This window comes from Periophthalmus magnuspinnatus, chromosome 16, assembly GCF_009829125.3.
Source record: "Periophthalmus magnuspinnatus isolate fPerMag1 chromosome 16, fPerMag1.2.pri, whole genome shotgun sequence".
Classification (NCBI taxonomy): Eukaryota; Metazoa; Chordata; class Actinopteri; order Gobiiformes; family Gobiidae; genus Periophthalmus; species Periophthalmus magnuspinnatus.
In genome coordinates this window covers 1828674-1849740 of record NC_047141.1, presented here as the reverse complement: position 1 = coordinate 1849740, position 21067 = coordinate 1828674, and the positions used below count along the sequence as shown (strand labels likewise).

General features: G+C 44.6%; 1 protein-coding gene across 1 annotated transcript in view; it reads right to left on the bottom strand.

Annotated features, from left to right (window-relative positions):
- grik2 (glutamate receptor, ionotropic, kainate 2) overlaps positions 1-21067 on the bottom strand; it is a 280443-nt gene that overhangs the window by 143250 nt on the left and 116126 nt on the right. The window contains exon 7 of the mRNA XM_033980607.2: positions 4966-5109. Within this exon, the coding sequence (XP_033836498.2) occupies positions 4966-5109 (144 nt within the window). The remainder of the gene's footprint in view (positions 1-4965; positions 5110-21067) is intronic.

Below are 21067 nucleotides of genomic sequence, written 5' to 3'. Positions count from 1 at the left end.
TTTTCTGAAAACATATTTAATGGTTATTTACTTTTTTTTCATAATTCCATTTGGCCCCTGGACTGTTTTGACGGGGACGACCTGAAGAGTCAATGAGCCAAATTTCATGTTCTTCAATGATACTAATAAACTGCCTGGCCAAAAAAAAGTCTCCACCTGGATTTAACTAAGCAAATATGTACACGCCTCCTATTGGATAATTACTGCATGGGTTAGGGTTATCTTATCTTTCAGCTGCAACAAGTTATTTAACCCCAACTGGTGCAATGAGTTACTTCTCATTTCTTAAACATCCATGTTGAAAGACACATCCTGTGGTCGTGAAAAAGATGTCAGTCTGTTTGAAAAGGGTCAGATCATTGGCATCAACCAGAGAAAACGTCTGAGGAGAAGCATAAACTACTAAAATTGGGTTAAGAACTGTCCAACACATTATTAAAAACTGGAAGGATAATGTGGACCCATCGTCTTCGAGAAAGAAATGTGGCCAGAAAAAAATCCAGAATGATCGTGATCAGTGATCATTTAAAGGTTTGGTGAAATCAAATCAAAGAAACACAACAGTAGAACTCAGGGCTATGTTTAATAGTGAAAGTAAGAGCATTTTTTAAACACGGTCCAATGACATATTAGAGTGTGACCTTTTTTTGGTGGCGACTTTTTTTTTTTGACCAGGCAGTGTAATTTGTTTGTTTGTTGTTTGTTATTTGAAATTTGGGAATTTTTCCCTTCCCATTGCACATTGCCATGGCAACACCATGCAAAATAGTGTCCCATTGACTTTTTGATCAGGATGACATGAAGAGTGAATATGCCAAATTTCACATTATTCCTTGATAGTAATATTCCTGTGATGAATGGGAGCAGTCACAGTGCTGTGTGTTTCATCTGAAACACGCTGCAGATCGTCTTCATCTGAGCTTCATCTGAAAGAACAGCTCAAACACAGACTAAATATAGACCTGTAATCCCTGCCATTCTTCTGCTGCTGTGGACGCCTTGTGTGGAACATCTACACAACAGTCCACACGCCCAAAATAATCAAACAAGAATCAAAATCATGGAAGTAAAGGCAAAATTAAAGGTGCAATAAGTAACTTTTCTAGTGAATGGACCACCACCTGCTTGTCCCCACAGAGATGTAATGCCTTTGCCTGGAATGTTCCACACTATTGAATTGAACGTACTTCCATAAAAACAAGCAAGTTATGTCGCCCAGGATAGTTACAGGTGAAGTCTGTGGAGAGGTGTGCCCTTTCACAATACAGCCTTTTTTATTTTTTTATGGAAATTTCAGGCAAAGCTATGATATCTCCATGGCGACGATCCGGTGGCTGACCCCTCACCACAGAAGATACATAGAGCTACTTTAATGTCTTGAGAAAGAACCACATTTGAAACATTCAAAACAAACAAAGTTATTTACGGACTCATCAATTCTGTTCTGCTTCTCGTCCTTCGCCCTGTGGATCTGAACTGTCAGAATCAGGCTTTTGTTTCTCCTTCCATTACTGTTTCTACCTCTCAAAATGGCCGCCGCTCTTCACACTGGAACAGTCTTTTCCAGTCGAGCGCTCTCAGATAAATCATTGTTCATTCAGATTCTGTTATCTCTCTCTCTCTTAATCTCTCTCGCTTTCTCCCTCCCTCTCTCTCCTTTCTCTATTTCTATCTCTCTCCTTCCCTTTTCCTCTACTCTTTCTTCTTCTCTCCTCTCACCTGCTCTCCCTCCCTCCTTTTATTTTTCTCTCCCCTATACCCTTCCCTTTTCCTCCTTTCTCCTCCTCTCCTTTTCTCTTTCTCTCCCTCCCTCTCTCTTCTTTCACCCTCTCCTCTATCTCTCGCCTTCCCTCCTCCCTTCCCTCTCCCCGCTCTCCCTTCCTCCCTCTCTTCTCTCTATAATTCTGTGTTCTTATTTACCTTCCTCCTCTCTCTCTTTCTATCTCTCACTCCCCCTCTCTTTTTCCCTCTCCTTTTTTCTCCTCCCTCTATCTCTCTTTATAATTCTGTTCTTATTTACATTCCTCCTCTGTGCGTGTGTGTCTGTGAGTTTGTTAGTGTATGTGTATGTATGTGTGTGTGAGTGATTGTATATATGTGTGTGATTATGTGTGTGTGTGAGTGTATGTATGTGTGTGTGAGTGAGTGATTGTATATAGGGGTGTGTGTGTGTGTGTGTGTGTGCGGGGGTGTGCGGGTGTGTGTGTGTGTGTGTTATTGGCAGAGGGGGCATATTCTTCAAAACAAAGATTAAGACATATTTTCATTATAATGTTTTATTCTGTGGGATTGACTGGTTTGGATTGTTCATCTTCATGTGGGCGTGTTATTTTATTATAATGTAATTGTTGAACCATCCATCCATGTTCTTCCTCTTATCCAGGGCCGGGGGCAGCAGTGTAAGCAGAGACTCCCAGACTTCCCTAACCCTAGACACATCCTCCAGCTCCTCCCGTGGGACCCCAAGGTGTTCCCAGGCCAGCCAAGAGACAGTCCCTCCCCAGAGAGGGGTCCAGGGGGAATCCTGAACAGATGCCTGAGCCACCTCAGCTGGTCCTCGATGTGTAGGAGCAGAGGCTCTACTCCAAGCTCCTCCTCTGTGACCGAGCTCCTCACCTTATCTCTAAGGGTGCACCCAGTCACCCTGCAGAGGAAACTCATATCACCTATTTGTATCCGCGATCTTGTCCTTTCGGTCATTACCCAGAGCTCATGACCATAGGTGAGGGCAGGAACATAGATTGACTGTTAACTTGAGAGCTTTGCCTTCCGGCTCAGCTCCTTCTTCACCACAACAGACCGATACAGCGACCGCATCACTGCAGAAGCTGCACCGATCCACCTGTCAATCTCACACTCCATCCTTCCCTCACTCGTGAAAAAGACCCTGAGACACTTGAACTCCTCCATTTGAGGCAGAGACCCCCCACCCACCCAAAGAGGGAAGGCCACCTATTTCTGGTCGAGAATCATGGCCTCGGATTTGGAGGAGCAGATTCACATCCCAGCCGTTTCACACTCGGCTGCAAACCGCCCCAGTGCTGCAGGTCCTGGCTCGAAGAAGCCATCAGGACAACATCATCTGCAAACAGCAGAGATGAAATCCTGTGGTTCCCAAACCAGACCCCCTCCGGCCCCTGGCTGCACCTAGAAATTCTGTCCATAAATATAATGAACAGAACCGGTGACAAAGGGCAGCCCTGGCGGAGTCCAACATGCACCGGGAACAGGTCTGACTTACTGCCGGCAATGTGAACACAGCTCCTGCTCCGGTCATACAGGGACCAGACAGCCCTTAGCAAAGGGCCCCGGACCCCCCAAAGGACACCAAGAGGGACATGGTCGAATGCCTTCTCCCGATCCACAAAACACATGTGGACTGGTTGGGCAAACTCCCATGAGCCTTGAGGACCCGATGGAGAGTATAGAGCTGGTCCAGTGTTCCACGACCAGGACAAAAAACGCACTGCTCCTGAATCTGAGGTTCGACTATCGGTCGGATTCTCCTCTCCAGTACCCTGGAATAGACCTTACCGGGAAGGCTAAGATAGTGTGATTCCCCTGTAATTGGAACACACCCTCTGGTCCACCTTCTTATACAGAGGGACCACCACCCCGGTCTGCCATTCCACAGGTACTGTCCCCGACCGCCACGCGATGTTGCAGAGACGTGTCAGCCAAGACAGTCCCACAACATCCTTGTCCATCCCCGGAGCCTTGCCACTAAGGAGCTTGCCAACCACCTCGGTGACTTCAGCCAGGGTGATGAACAAGTTCAACAGCACTGCTTCCCCCTCGTGAGGTGTCAAACAGTTATCCAGAATCTCTTTGAGGCCGGTGCAGAGAGATCTGGGCAGCAGTCAAAGGCGGGGGCCACAACAACCAAATCTCCAGACATGGAGACTGGCTCTGGAGACACTGAACTGTGGAACTACTTGCACAATATTCATTTAAAAATCTGCTCTCTGAATCAGTACTATACAGTGGGGTACAGTAGTTATGCTAATTATTCCCCAGTTACATTTAAACTTTTGTTCCCCTGTTTCACATGTTTCACTTTCTACAGCATTCCCATAGACTGTATATATAAATGGACATAGCCGCTAGCTGCCTTACCCTTGTATTTGTCATCCCGCTGTCGTTCAGATTTGATCCATAAAACTGAATTTTTCTTTTGCTGCTGGTTGCACTGGTGCATGTTTTCATTATTTGATTTCTGGAGTAATCTGATTACTGAAATCTGATATAAGCATCAGCTACATCTGAAGTGAGTTATTTTATTAAGTTGTGATTGTTCATGTGTGCAGGTTTTGACAAGGACAATGAAAGACTGAAAGAGTTATTTCAAAGTTCAGTGTATTTTGTTCTAAAACTCCACTGTCACATGCAGTGGTTTTGTTACTTAAGTAAAGGTACAGATACTCAAGTAAAAGTAGCACATGAAAAAAATCATCTTAAGTAAAAGTAGAAAAGTATTGGTTTAAAAATGTGCTTAAAGAGTAAAAAGTAAAAGTATTTTGCACAGATTTTGAGATCTAATAAAGCTTCAGATGTAGAGAGTTTGATTTTGATCAACTGAATCAATTGTCTTTTTCAGTTTTTATTTGTCTATTTTTGTTTTGCTCGAATTCTGAATGTGTTAAAAATAAACCCTCAGCCTTTTCAGCAGGTCTCACACAATAATAAAAAAGACTTTTAATGTTCAGTCCCTGTTCAAAAATGTAGTGGAGTAGAAAGTACAGATACTGCTCTCAAATGTACTCCAGTAAAAGTAAAAAGTAAAGTACAGACCTATACACTACTTTACTACTTCATAACATTCCACCACTGGTCACATGTCCCAGGTGTTCTGATGATCAGATTTTGTTCCTTTATTGGCTGATCTATTGATTCTAGCTGTTCATTCCAGCTCTGATTTTGATTGGCCGTGTAACAGTCGTCGTGGCGGAGTGGGCGTGGTCATACCTCTTTGATGAGGGCCATGAAGCGGTTGCCAAACCTCCAGGGCTTGTGTCGGTTACACTGGAGCGAGCTGACAGTGATCTGAGGAGACTGTTGCACGGCCACAGCGACCACGTGTACGGCGTCGTACATCAGAGCGGCGTCCGTCTGCAGAGGGGGAGAGGGAGTATTAGACTGGACCAAAATGGTACAGGTCGAGTAAAACATGCCGAAGTACAAATGTCTTTATATAAAACCAAACAAACAAACAAACAACAAACAAAACAGCAACTTTCACACTTGCACCTGCCCTGTAAATAGAAAAAGTTTATTTTCTAACTCAGGTAAATCAAGACCCTTTCTCTTGATTCTCATATTTTAAGTGGCTCCGGATTTGCTCAAAGTTTACTCAAAAAATATTAATACAACTTCATCCAAATACACATTTAAAGACTTGCCGTGAACCAAAAGCTATAGACACAGTATGTTTTATGTGCCAAAATGCCATATCGTGGATTATTTTGAACAAAGCAATGACATTTCCATGGAGACAAGCAGCCAGCAGAAAAGTTACACAGCACAGATTTATAGCATCATGTTACAGTCAGTATAAGTGTAGCATAAATGCGTTAGACAACATGAGAATGGAAGCTCCATATTTCACTCGGCTATCATCACCCGGGCTTACAACGCCGCTTTTGTGTTAGAGCGCGGCTGCCAATAGCCATAGAAACGCAACGTCGAGAAGAGGAGGAGAAGGGGGGAGGGAAAAGGCATTAAAATGGAGGACAAAACGTGCTTTGAAAAACGCAGCTCTCTTGGTCATTATGAGGGATCAAACCCGCTCTCCACAATCCTCATAGATATTTGATGCGTTCTGCTGAGAGCTCGTGTTTAAAGTCGAATTAGAACACAGTGATATCGATCAGCGGCGAGCGTGAGATATGAATGAGAAAAGAACACGCGTTTATACTTTTAAGTCTATGGACTACACATATGTTTCCGGCTTCTGTTTTTCGCTCCATGTAAAATCGACAATTAGTACTTTGCAGTGACATGACGCTCATCTATGTCTATGGTGGAATGTTCAGCAGTTGCCATGGTGATACAATGCACACGTTAGCAAACAGACAAATATGGTTTAAGTTTGTCTAAAAACTCAAGAAAAAATACAAAGTGTAGGTTCAGTTTAGGAGTTTTTCAACAAAAAGGTGAGAGGGACTAAATGAAAAACTGTTGGCTAATGTTAATGCTAGCTAGCTTGTGACTGTAATGTTACTTGAGACGAGGGACTTGTTTAGTGGCACAAATCAGCTTGCCTGTTCCAGCTTCAGCTAAGTCAGTTCTTTATGCTCAGATTGTGTTAAAATAAAACTCTAATCTCTAACTTGAGTCGCATAGCTTCAGACAGAGCAGTGCCTCCAGTTAGCTTCACTCTGCCCCAGGGAATGTTGATGACATCAGCTTTAAATGATCAAGATTTTAGATTCATATGGCAGACTATTTATTGATAAGTTTTAAGCAATGTCATCAACATTCTCTGGGGCTAACTGGAGGCACCTTTCTGTCTGAAGCTCTGTTACTCAACTTTATGATGAACCTGGTGCTACGACAGGTGAGCTGATTTGTGCTGTTAAACAAGTCCCTCTCAAATAACATTAAAGTCGCAAGCTAGCATTAGCAGCAAGGGGAATTACAATACAGTTTTTTAAATAAGTTTCATGAAACCATTCTCGAAATACCACCTAGTGACATCACAAGGTAGAAACAAGCTGTCCAGTACATTTTGGGGAAATATTGTTCACACCACAAAACTGAAAATCCACAAACATTGAACTGTATTTGTTTGAGATTGGGTTTATAAACGTTTCATTTTGGTCGATTATCTTAAGTCTTAAGTCCTTTTAACTGAAAACAATCACATCCTTATAATAGACTCTCTGCACAACAGCGCCCCCAACCTCACTGTTAGCATCACTACTTCCTGTCCAGTTTTATTTCTATGAGGTTTTTGCAGAATCATGCTAAAATGAATAAATATTTAACGATCAGTCAATGGACAGGGAGCTGCAGGTGGGTTAGGGGTCAGGGGTCAGAGGTTAGGGGGTTTTATGCAGGCGCCGCCATCGTCATTCCGGTTGTATTATTTTGTGCGGGGCTGTTTATCTTCACAGTGGATCAGTTCTTTAGGGACAGAGCCGTTTTAAAGCCTCAGAGACTCGCTGCAGTGTCGACTCGTTGGTCACATGATCATAGAACGTTTTACACAAATGAACCTCCTTTATGTCAGATTTTAGCCGCAAAACTTGTCTCAAATTCTCCATCGAAATGAACGGGATTCCCACTCCAACTGGAAGACCACAAAGAAAGTGAGGTTCAGGAGCATGTTACAAGCTGTCAATCAAACCTGTTGCTAAGACAATCGGGAGGGACCTCAGAAAAGGCAGGTGCCTGATTTATCCTTTTTTTTTTTTTTTTAACCCTAACTCTTTACCTGTTATTAATGTTCATATCTTGATTTACAGACACAATAGTGAAACAAAAACCCCAGGATCATGTAAAGTGGGTTAATATAAACATGACCAAAATGACGAGTCTGACAGCAGCAGTTACAGAGAGAGAGGACACAGTTTTTACACAGAAAGTGAACAGGATCACTTCCTGTTTGGAGCGTGTCGACTAGCAGGTTAGCTATGTTCATTTATATACACAGTCCGTTGTAGTTACAGTTGAATCTGAAAACAGCATCATTGATTCTGCACTGGTTCATATTATTCTCAAACATGTCCTTGTCCGTTTCCTCTCCGTTCTCACGTACAACACAACGGCCTCGTGCATATTTACACTGGATGAATCAAACGTGACCCTCTCACCACATCGCTCAAACAAATGCATTTTCAATCACCTCTGTGGTCCTTTAAAGATGGTGGTGGTTTGCACTCAGCACGCCGGCCCATAAAGCACGGCAAATAATGATGTCAAGTGAAATTGTGCTTTGAACAGAGCGACTGGAGACCTATATGCAAAACCACTTTGTGCATGCTAAAAGCCTCTGATGCCGCGGCCATGACGATAAAGAAAAGACTATTATGGGATATGAGGGCTGCTGAGGAAATGGGATTGCCTTTGTAGCAAGAGCGAGAGTTAAAAGCAACAGTTCAAGAGGTACTTTAAAATAGATGAACATAACTCCGGGCTCCATTTGCTTTGTTCTGTCTGAAGGTTTAATGATGACAGAGAGACGACGCAGATTTGAGTTTCGTTTATGCAAAAAATTTCGAGATTTCAGTTCAAACTAGACACTTATTACTACTATAAAGAACACATGTTTAGCAAAACTGACTGATTTGAGCTTTTAATGACTTTATAACACTTTAAAGAGGAGGTATTTACTTCTATGGGGTATTAAAGGAGGTATTTACTTCTGTGGGGTATTAAAGAGGAGGTTTTTTACTTCTATGGGGTATTAAAGAGGGGGTATTTACTTCTGTGGGGTATTAAAGAGAAGGTATTTACTTCTATGGGGTATTAAAGTGGAGTTTCACTTTTGTTTTTGGCGCTCTGAATCTCCCCTCCCTTTTCTCCCCTCCCCCTTCAGAGCACTATTACAACACAATCAGCTGCATCCCGCTAATGAAACTACGGCACATCACATCAGGTTTGTGAAGTTGTATTGTACATTTTTGTATCATGTTTTTGTATATTTATGGAGAACTGCCATGTGGGGGCATGATGTAGGCTTGTGGGCGGAGCCTTGTACTGAACGAGCTGGAGGGAAAGTAAGTACATAAAAATCATATTAACAGATTGTAGCTTTAAGTCCAGAAATCATTGGCAGACTCATTTTAAGTATTCCTGCCATCAAATCACACTCATTATGACTGTGTGTTTATACTAATGGGTCCAGACATGTTCCTCATTTCTTAGTTTAATTGTTTATATTCATAGTAGTTCCCTCTGCTGCCAGTAGATGGCGAGCCGCACCAGATCAGAGTATGGGGGTCACTGATGCTGTTAAATAAATTCTTTTGTCTGTTAATCTGCTCTCATCGCAGCTGTGCCTTTAGTTTTGCGCCACTTAGAGGAGCGGAGGAGAACTACGCCTTAAAAACAGTAGTAGGATTTGTAATTTCTTCATATTAATCACAATTTCCGTTAAGTGGAAATTAATGAAACAATTATCGTCATTACAATCAGACAAGCACGAGTAATGTCCCAGGTTAAAAGCACCATTAGAATTCTGCTGATTAAATGAAGCGTTAGAACAAAGTCGCTCTCACTTTGCACCGTCTCAGTGTGACTCTGTGTATGAGCTGGAGGTGTTTGACTGGGTACAGCACTGCGCCTGCGTTCACACAAACCATATCCAAATGAGATTAAACCTGGAAATAAACCTGGCGTCAAAGCAGTCCTGTTTGCATGATGACAAATTGGACTGCCGCCATAGCGATTAACGATTTAAAACGAAATATTATAGCTTTAGAAAGGCAAAAAATACCTCAAAATGTAACATATAACAGAAAGTCTCACTCATTTTGGTACTTGAATGTTTTACTGTTATATAAACATCACATTTTTATACAGCATTTTTCCACCTTCAAGTCACTGAGAGATCTCAGTGTACACAGACACTGGGGGCGAGGGGGGTTAAGTGTTTTGCCCAAGGACACAACAACAGCATTCATGTGCGGGAACTGGAATCACACTGGCCACCTGTGGATCAGTGTTTATATCAAGAGCAGGATTCAAAGCATCAACCTTCAGATCAATGGACAAACACTCTACCAGCTGAGCCACTGTATATAATAAGGCTAATACTATTATTTTATATTTCTTCCAGTTTTGATAAACTCTGTGCTGCAGTAGTAATACAATACCACAGTTTATATAAAGTGAGTTTTGAACTGTCAACCTTTTGATCAGAGGGAGAACACTATTGCCCTTTACAGCTAGTTCTATGGTAGAGCACAATCATCACTGGGTCTGTTTAAACAGCTGGACTTACAACCAGGGATAATGATTACATAAATATCCAGCATTTATTTACATTTGTTTTGGTTTTACTTTCATTATCCACTTTTATTATTTTATTACAGCAACTGAATAAGGTTAAAGTGAAACTAAAAGTGCTAAATCCACTTTTCTGCTGCTGCTCTGTGTATACACTGTTTTAGCATTAGCTACTGATCCTGGTCATTTTTTGTAGGTAAATTTACAGCTTTCTGGTCAAAAACACCTAAGTATGTACTGCCCCCAGTGGCCTCTGCCATTTCAAGTGCTATGTGACATTACACAAGACTGCCCTGATCACAGCCAGGCGTTTCTGATACAAACACCTGGCTGCAGGGGCGGAGTTTGAAATGTGGACGCCTGTGAGACCAATCACACTATTCCATATACCTCCAGACCTCGCCCCTCCTCTTCTCTCATTCTCTTCTTCTTTAGTCCTCCAGGCACTGCCCAGTTTAGCAGCTCAATTTGGAATGTGGTTGTGGATAAAACGATTAGTTGAGCTGAGTGACCTGATTCACAAATACAAAGGCTATAGGGATGAAACTGAGTAAAAGACCAGTGTAGCTTTCGTGGGAACCATAGCTAACCTGCTAGCCACCACGTTCCAAACAGGAAGTGATCATGGGCGTGCTGCTGATTCCATCGACTCTGGCTCCAGTTCACTTTCTGTATAAAAACTGTGTCCCCTCTCTCTGTACCTGCTGCTGTCAGACTCGTCATTTTGGTCTTAAATGTTCATATTAACCCTCTACATGATCCTGAGGTTTTTATTTCACTATTGTGTCTGTAAATCAAGATATGAACATTAATAACAGACAAATCAGGCGCCTTCTTTCCCTGAGGTCGCTCCTGCTAGCGTTAGCAACAGGTTTGATTGACAGTGTTGCTAAGCGCCTGCTCCTTGCTAAACCAGTGGTGCGAGCAGGAAGGGGCGTCACCTTCAACAGCCTCACTCCAGATTGGTTCTTTGGTTGCTATGATACTACTACGACTGCTTATACTCTTAGTCCACTTCTTTACACAGTCTGTGGTAGGAACCCAACTGTACACATGTTGAGACAGGATTAGAACTGGTTACTGTCCCGTTCTAGGTGAATGCTTAACCCGCTCCACCACTCCCGCTCGCCTCCGCACACTGTAAATGGCGTAAAATGAGATGTAATTGAATCTGGCCTTTGCTGCGCTCCTAAAGGACTGTTGGAGTGTCATAACCATAAGCTTCTTTCCGACTCCACACCAGTATATAATCCTATAAGAGGCGGCGCTCAGCCTCTCACTGTTTAAAATGAACTAGAGCCGCTGGAGGAGCGATCACCCGAGCGCCAGTCAGCCGCGCGAGGAGCCGCAGGAGGAGCTGAGAGGAGCCCAGAATCCCGCCCTCCTCAAACAAGGGGAAAAAAAATTCTAATTAGTATTTGTTTCGCTTGATTGAGAAGCAATCAGCACAGGCCTCCGCACTGGAACAGGAGCAGTGTGGTCTCTGCTCCGGCAGGGACACGAGACGGACGGGGACAAAGATGTGCCGTTTTTCTGCTGTTTGAGCTTTGATTGAGGAGGAGGAGGAGGAGAGGGGGGGGGGGGGTGAGGGGGTGAGGAGGGCTGAGGAGGAGGAGGTGCTAGGGGACACCTGTCTTATGTGTGTTTATTTACATGATGATGGAACACAGGAAGAGAAAGGACTAAATCAGGACTACACCAGGACTAAAAACAGTACTAAACCAGGACTAAACCAGGACTAAACCAGGACTAAACCAGGACTAAACATGTACTAAACCAGGACTAAACCAGGACTAAAACTGGGACTAAACTCCAGGACTAAACACAGACTATACCAGGACTAAATCAGGACTAAACCAGAACTACACCAGGACTAAACCAGAACTAAACCAGGACTAGTCATGGACTAAACCAGGACTAAACACAGACTATACCAGGACAAAATCAGGACTAAACCAGAACTAAAACCAGTACTAAACCAGGACTAAGCATGGACTAAACCAGGACTAAACTAAGGATAAAACACGGACAAAACCAGGACTAAACCAGAACTAAACCAGGACTAAACCGGGACTAAACCAGGACTAAACACGGAATAAAACTAGGACTAAATCAGGACCAAACCAGGACTAAAACCAGGACTAAACCAGGACTAAACCAGGACTAATCCAGGACTAAACCAGGACTAAACCAGGACTGAACCAGGACTAAACCAGGACTAAACCAGGCCTGAACCAGGACTAAACAAGGACTAAGCATGGACTAAACCAGGACAAAACCAGGATTAAACTAGGGATAAAACATGGACTAAACCAGGACTAAACCAGGAGTAAACATGCACTAAACCAGGAGTAAACCAGGACTAATCATGGACTAAACCAGGACCAAACAAGGACTAAACACAGACTATACCAGGACTAAATCAGGACTAAACCAGAACTACACCAGGACTAAACATAGACTAAACCAGGACTAAACACAGACTAAACCAGGACAAAACCAGGACTAAACTAAGGATAAAACATGGACAACACCAGGACTAAACCAGGGATTAAACCAGAACTACACCAGGACAAAACCAGGACTAAACCAGTACTAAACCAGGACTAAACCAGGACTAAACCAGGACAAAACCAGGACTAAACCAAGGACTAATACAAGATTAAACCAGGACTAAACACCAGGATTAAACCAGGACTAAACCAGGTCTAAAGCAGGGCTAAACCAGTTATTTGATTCAAACGTTGCCATGTTTGATTTTATATGTCTAATATCAGCTCCAACAATTTGGACCAACTCCCAAAATTGTACAACTCTTCAGATTCATATGATTCCTGCGTCGTTCTCAGAGTCTCCCGCGTGTCTCCCATCATCGCTCAAACACAACAGCTCTTTGTGTCGACAGGGACGCCACGTTACCTGTACAAACGTGTTATTAATGTGTGTGTGTGTCCTGAACCCTCAGAGCTTTTAGTCAGATTGATGCTCGGCGCGGTTCGGCTCGTTTCGGCCCGCTGTCGGCCGTATGTAAATCCATTTGACTGACTGTTTTATGGAGATGTGACAGGAGCAGTGACGCTGATGCTAAACACGTCAGAACCTTCAGACGATGTGTTCATGTTTGTGTAGGAATGAACTCTGAGCTCGCCCCCCTATACGCCGCCATTATATCTCCATCACGACAACGCAGCGCCGGACGAGGCTGACGCTCCACCTGTCAATCAAACGCACTCTGTAGAGATAAGTGCAAAGTGTGAAGAGCCGTGTGCAAAACGACTGCATTTTAAAGCTGCTAGATTACGCAAACTGTAGCTTTAAGCCATGTTTTAATGTTGTTCTCTGTTCAAAAACAGACCTGGAGTTGTGTTTTGTTTCATTTTCACATGTTTGAGTTCCACCTTGTGATGTCATGAAGTTAACAGCTCCTTTTACCTTTAGTGCAGTGGAGATAAGTGGCAATTCCAGCCTTGAAATGATCCTAATGATTCCTGAAATGAAGGTGTATGGAGTTTAAAAACACAGTGGAGCACTTCCTGTATCACCACATGATGACATCACAAGGTGGAATAGAGTGTTTCTCACACACACACACACACACACACACACACCCACACCCCACACACACACACACAGACACACACACACACGTGGTTCTTGGGTGAGTTTAAAGTTCAGATTCTCCTGCTCTCCATACCTCTCTCTCCTCTTTCTCTCTCTCAACTCTCTCTTTGTCTCCCTGTCTCTTTCTCCTATCCCTTCTCTACACTACATCCTCCACATTCTCTCCTTTCTTCTTTCTTTTTTTTCTTTCCACTCCCTGCCCCCAATCCCTCTTCTGTCTCTTTCTCACCCCCCTCTCGCTATCTCTCTCCCTCCTCTACAATTTCCCCCTTCTCTTTCTCCTCTCTCTGCTTTCCCCTTCTGTCTCTCCCTTGTTCCTCTTTTTTCCCTCTTTCTCTCTCCGTCCTTCCCCTTCTCTTTAACACTCTCTCACCCCCTCACTCCCCCCCTCCCTCCCTTATCTTTTTCCCTCTCTTTTTCCTTCTCTTTCTCCCGCCTTCCCCTCTATCATCTTTTTCCCCACCCCCCCTCTTTCTCTACTACTATGGAAACAATCTGATGATGGAAAAAGTTGCGTAGTACAACTTTAAACGCTCTAAATGCCTCCTCTTTGTGCATGTGACTCCCAGGTCCCGTCCTCGTTCCCACACCCCCTTCTCAAACTCCTCTCTTCCTCATTCCCACGTCTCCTCTCTTCCTCGTTCTAACACCTCCTCTCTTCCTCGTTCCCACACCTCCTTCTCCATCTCGTCCTGCCCTCGTTCCCACACCTCCTTCTCCACCTCCTCCCGCCCTTGTCCCCACACCTCCTTCTCCACTTCCTCTAGCCTTCGTCCCCACACCTCCTTCTCCACACCTCCTTCTCCACCTCCTCCAGCCTTCGTCCCCACACCTCCTTCTCCACCTCATCCTGCCCTCGTTCCCACACCTCCTCCACACCTCCTTCTCCACCTCCTCCCGCCCTCGTTCCCACACCTCCTTCTCCACCTCATCCTGCCCTCGTTCCCACACCTCCTCCACACCTCCTTCTCCACCTCCTCCCGCCCTCGTTCCCACACCTCCTTCTCCACCTCATCCTGCCCTCGTCCCCACACCTCTAGCCTTCGTCCCCACACCTCCTTCTCCACACCTCCTTCTCCACCTCCTCCAGCCTTCGTCCCCACACCTCCTTCTCCACCTCATCCTGCCCTCGTTCCCACACCTCCTCCACACCTCCTTCTCCACCTCCTCCCGCCCTCGTTCCCACACCTCCTTCTCCACCTCATCCTGCCCTCGTTCCCACACCTCCTCCACACCTCCTTCTCCACCTCCTCCCGCCCTCGTTCCCACACCTCCTTCTCCACCTCATCCTGCCCTCGTCCCCACACCTCTAGCCTTCGTCCCCACACCTCCTTCTCCACACCTCCTTCTCCACCTCATCCTGCCCTTGTTCCCACACCTCCTTCTCCACATCTCCTCCACACCTCCTTCTCCACCTCATCCTGCCCTCGTCCCCACACCTCCTTCTCCACTTCCTCTAGCCTTCGTCCCCACACCTCCTTCTCCACACCTCCTTCTCCACCTCCTCCTGCCCTCGTTCCCACACCTCCTTCTCCACCTCATCGTGCCCTCGTCCCCACACCTCCTTCTCCACTTCCTCTAGCCTTCGTCCCCACACCTCCTTCTCCACACCTCCTTCTCCAACTCCTCCAGCACTCGTTACCACACCTCCTTCTCCACCTCCGTGTGATCCCTTAAATGTCTTCATTTCTGATTGATTTGCAGAGTTTTATGAATTGTCCCAGTGCCCGGCCGTGTTTGGCAGCTCTACAGATCCATCCACACTCCAGACTTCAGACTGGTCCGATCCCAAGTCTCTCCAATCCAAACAGCTCAATAACATCTCCATGGAAACAGAGGAGGAGGAATCACTCCTCTGCAAACTCACAATGAGGTTACGGCTTTTCAAGGGCCACTGTTCGAATGTGGATCCCGACGCAACTCGCTCTGTTCTGGCATTAAAACAGTGTCTGTCCCATTTCTCATTTTAAAGCTGCACTACAGAACTTTTCCTACAAGCCTTTGGAGATCTTACTGCAGTCTGTAACATACCACAAGACACGGGGGAAACAGCATTTTTTGCAGCAATGGGGTTTTGATCGCAATAGATAAAGAATACCTGATTTTTACCGTCTGAAAAACAGAACTACAAGCAAGCTAATGCACACTTCCTGATTATCCACCATTAAAATGTTTTATGTTCAGCTGCAGACAGTACACAATGGGCTTATTTTGACCTCAACAGCTGCTAATACATTTATTTGAACTGAGGACAGACACATTTTGCTCAAATACAGTTGTCCCTCACTATATTGTGGTTCATCTTTCGTGGTCTCACTGTTTCACACATTTCACAAGTGTATGAATGTGCATTGTGTTCTGCATCCTGATTGGTTAAGGGACTGTAGACCATTGTCCATCAGTCTCCTCTTGTAAAAAATAAAGCTGACTACTTCGCGGATTTTGCCTATTGCGGGTTATTTTTACGTAACCCCGGCGATAAACGAGGGACCAAAACAATTAGGCACAGCCCCTTGAAACGCTCTTAAAGTTGATTGTGCTTAATATATCTCCTTTAAAAGCGCAGATGGTAGATGCAGATAGTTGACGCCACCAAGTCAAGCTGTTGTAAAAAGTTTAAAACAAGTATAAAAGATTAAAGTTATTCTGTTTAAAATGTAGTTTTGCACTGATCCGGCTTTTTCTGTTCTGATACTGATGTCGACACTTTGGCTCTAAATGTCTGGTGATCAGGAGCGTCGAGGGGGGGCAGGGGGGTCTGTTGTCCAGGGCCCCAGGGTCTTAAGGGCCCAGAATCGGACCCTCTTCCTATTCATTTACATTAGAGGGGGCTCATGTGAGGATTCTTGCCAAGATACCACAGCAGAGACTTAAAATAGAATGGATTTTCTTTAAACACAAACAGATTATGGAAAAAAATAGATGGTTTGGTCCAACGTGGTCCAGTAAATCATCTTATTACACCAGTTATAGACCAAAATGGGATATCGACTGAACCCATACTGATCCACCAACATTTTCGATATCAGCGCTGATATTCGACTCTAGTCACATATCGGTTCCATCCCTGATAAAATCCTTGGACAGCGATAAAAAAAAAAAAAAAAAACCTCACGTCTGCAGTGAACCAGAGGAGCCATTTTAGCCTGTGCCAAAAGTGTTTGTGTTTGACAAAGAGGCGACGATACAGGAGGGTTTTTACTTTTACTGCATCTGACGGAGCAAAAGAGAGACGCCACAACACAGATCTGATCTCACACAGCTATTACTGCGTCTGGAACAAAAGAGAGAGACGCCACAACACAGACCTGACCCCACACACTGAAACAACAGACTGGGTCATTCTGAAGGAGATCACAAGGACACAGAGCCAGAGGTGTATGTCTGCTACTGTGTGACAAGGAGGAGAGGAGGAGGAGGAAGATAGGAGAGAGGAGTGAGGAGGAGAGAGGAGGAGAGGGAGAGAAGAGGAGAGGAGGAAGATAGGAGAGAGGAGTGAGGAGAGAGGAGGAGAGGAGGAAGATAGGAGAGAGAAGTGAGGAGGAGAGAGGAGGAGAGAGGAGAGAAGAAGAGAGGAGGAAGATAGGAGAGAGGAGAGAGGAGGAGAGGAGGAAGATAGGAGAGAGGAGTGAGGAGGAGAGAGGAGGAGAGAGGAGAGGAGGAAGATAGGAGAGAGGAGTGAGGAGGAGAGAGGAGAGGAGGAAGATAGGAGAGAGGAGTGAGGAGGAGAGAGGAGGAAGATAGAAGAGAGGAATGAGGAGGAGAGAGGAGGAGAGAGGAGAGGAGGAAAATAGAAGAGAGGAGTGAGGAGGAGAGAGGAGGAGAGAGGAGAGAAGAAGAGAGGAGTGAGGAGGAGAGAGGAGGAGAGAGGAGAGGAGGAAGATAGGAGAGAGGAGTGAGGAGGAGAGAGGAGGAGAGGAGGAAGATAGAAGAGAGGAATGAGGAGGAGAGAGGAGGAGAGAGGAGAGGAGGAAGATAGAAGAGAGGAGTGAGGAGGAAAGAGGAGGAGAGAGGAGAGAAGAAGAGAGGAGGAAGATAGGAGAGATGAGGGAGAGAGGAGTGACGAGGAGAGGAGTGAGGAGGAGAGAGGGAGAGAGGAGGAGAAAGGAGGAGAGGAGAGCGAGAAAAATGAGGAGGAGAGAGGAGGAGAGAGGGAGAGAGTAGGAGAGAGGAGGAGAGGAGGAAGATAGGAGAGAGGAGGAAAAGAGGAGCAAGGAGGAGAGAGGAGGGAGAGAGGAATGAGGAGGAGAGAGGAAGAGAGATGGAGAGGTGAAAGAGAGGGAGAGAAGAGGCGAGAAGGAGAGAGGAGGCGAGAAGGAGAGAGGAGGAGTGAGGAGGAGAGAGAAGGAGATAAGTGAAGGAAAGAGGAGGATAGAGGAGGAAAGATGGAGAGAGGAGGAGAGAGGAAGAGTTGAAGCTAGCAGTTATAGCGGGCAATTTGGACTCTAGTTCCATGTTTGGACCTTGAGTATCATAGCAACCAAAGACTCAATCCAGAGTGAGGCTGTTGGTTTAGCAGAGAGCGCGCGCTTAGCAACGCTGTCAAACAAACCTGTTGCTAACGCTAGAAGCAGCAACTTCATTGAAAGACGGCGCCTTATTTGTCTCTTATTAATGTTCATGTCTTGATTTACAGACACAATAGTGAAATAAAAACCCCAGGATCATGTAGAGGGTTAATATGAACATTTAAGACCAAAATGACGAATCTGACAGCAGCAGGTACAGAGAGAGGGGACACAGTTTTTATATAGAAAGTGAATTGGAGCCACATGATCACTTCCTGTTTAGTACACAGCAGCTAGGAGGTTAGCTATGTCTGTTTATATATACAGTCTCTGGCACAAATACAGATAAGTATACACTCATTTGAATGAGTCTCGCGTGGCTTAGCTGACAGCTTCCTTACCACAGACTTTTCGCTTCCTTAACCCTGCGTCCGTCTCCTCCTCCCTCTGGACTCCATTAGCTTCTTCTTCTTCTTCTTCTTTTTTTGGTGTGGTTGTTATCTCCGCTCTCTTCTCTGTCCCTGTGGAGCGTTTTGGAGTCTGGTCCTTCTGTGTCGAGCGTTGGGATCATTTAAATCTATGAAATCTATTGTCTGACGGCGACGGGGAGAAAGGCGCCGGCGTTTTGACTCTCTCAGTTTTGTGCCAGGTTTAATTCAACGTGAAATTGAATCTTTGCTGCGAAGTGGAATCCGCCGCCCACTAAAGATCTGTCTAATGCCCTGAAATTAAAGTCAGAAGGTTTGGCTTTGCTCAAATACATTGGGAAATATGTGATACTGTAGATGCTAGCAGTTTTAATGATGCTAGCAGTTTTAGCTTTACATTTAAAAGTAAATGTTGATCTAGATAATACACCAAATTGGTACAACAGACTAAACTAATGGTGGCTCAGGTGGTAGAGTGATTGTTGTTTATCTAAAAGGTTGACGGTAAAATCCCAGCTCTGATCGTACTGCCTTTGCATCCTTGAGCAAGACACTTTTCGCACCTGTCTGGTTTACAAGCTAATGGAATCATGAATTTGAACCCAGTGTTTTCCTCCTATTTTTCTCTACCCTTCTCTTTCTCCTCTCCAACCATAGACTGTTTATATAAATGGACATAGCAAACCTGCTAGTCTCCGCTATAACTGCTAGCGTCGATGAGCTTCATTTGGAGCTGAAAGCTGTGGGTGATATCACACTTGTTTATACAGTCTGTGGTCCAAACCCAGACAAGAAGTAGACAGATAAATATCCGCACATTTTAATTTGACAGCTGTCTTACCCCATAGAAAAGTCAGAAACTGTATTTAGGCAGGAAAGACGTGAAATGGAAGGATGCTGTTTATATTCTAGCTCAGAGGCAGGTTTGCTCACACATTAGCCTCGTTTTAGTCATGCGCTGCTTCGGGTTAGCACTGGTTTAGTTGGAGGAATTATTCTTTAAGCAACTCTGGAGGTCAAAATATGTCCACTGTGTTCTGTCTGCATCAACTTATACAGCTTTTTTATGAGAGTTAGCATGCTAGTTGTTGCTAGCTTGTAAACTCAATACGGTGAATAATTGAGATGCTCAGAATATATAAGATAAGTGAGGAATAACTTTATCATGAGCTAGTTGCCTTTTTGATGGCTATTACAGAAATACAGGAACCAGAACCAAAACCCAGGCTCAGGTTTAGTCCATGAAGCATCGTGACACACAGCCCTCGCTCCGTCTGTGTTTAGACCCGCTTCAGTGTGTATGGGTGATAATGGAACAGCACCTTTCACAGACAAAGCCACAAAGTGCTTCACAACAGGAAGTGAAAACACATGAAAAACACACACACTGTCAAAAGAGAAAACAACAAAATGGCCGCCGCCACAGCAGCCCCTAAAACACCACTATACTTTCAAACGCTTCAGCAAATATGAGCGTTTTCAGTTGGACTTTCAAGGAGTTTTTATTTATTTATTTATTTATTTTTAATTCAGAAATGATGGTCGAAGTTACTTGTAAAGCCACAGTTGCCCTGGCGCAGACTGACAGAAGTGAGGCTCCCAATCTGTGCCATCGGCCCCTCAAAACACCACCGACCTCTCACTTATTCTCACAGCACATTTATGAAAACGGTGGATGAAGATCAAACCAATGATCTTCAGATTGATGGGCGAGTTACTCCAACCACGTCCTGGTTCAGTCCTGGTTTAGTTCTGGCTTAGTCATTGTTTAGTCCTGGTTTAGTTCATCTTACACGTGACTTCATTTTGATGAAGACTATAATTTCAATTGTGGTAGATTTGAAATAGCCTCAATCCTGTTTATACCACAGACTGTTTATATAAATGCACAGAGCTAACCTGCTAGCCACCACGTTCCAAACAGGAAGTGATCATGGGTGTAAAATCTGTGTCCCCTCTCTCTGTAACTGCTGCTGTCAGACTCGTCATTTTGGTCTTAAATGTCCATATTAACGTGCTCTACATGATCTTGGTTTTTTTATTTCACTACTCCGTCTGTAAATCAAGATATGAACATTAATACCAAACAATCAGGCGCCTTCTTTCCCCGAGGTTGCTCCTGCTAGCGTTAGCAACAGATTTGATAGACAATGTTGCTCAGCTCTCACCTCGTGCTAAACCAGCAGTGTGGGCAGGAAAATGGCATTACCTTCAACAAATATGGAACGCGGCTCCAAATTAGCCGCTATAACTGTTAGCCTCGACATTTCTTTACACAGACATATATATACTCCCCTCTGCCATATACTCCCCTCTAAATTCATCATGTATGTGCCATATACTCGTTCTGTATTTGCTTTTATAGTTTTGGCGTTTGGACTTTATGCTTTCGTCACCTTCTCTGTGAAGTTTCACGCGGCTCTCTCAAACCTGAGGCGTCCCAGCTCTGGAGGCTCGGGAGGCTCTGGTCTGTAGGACGATGCTGGAACAGAGCTCACTGTTGCTTCTGACGCCTCCAGGTTTAAAAACGATTTTGTGAAAAGGTGCGAGGAGGAAAAC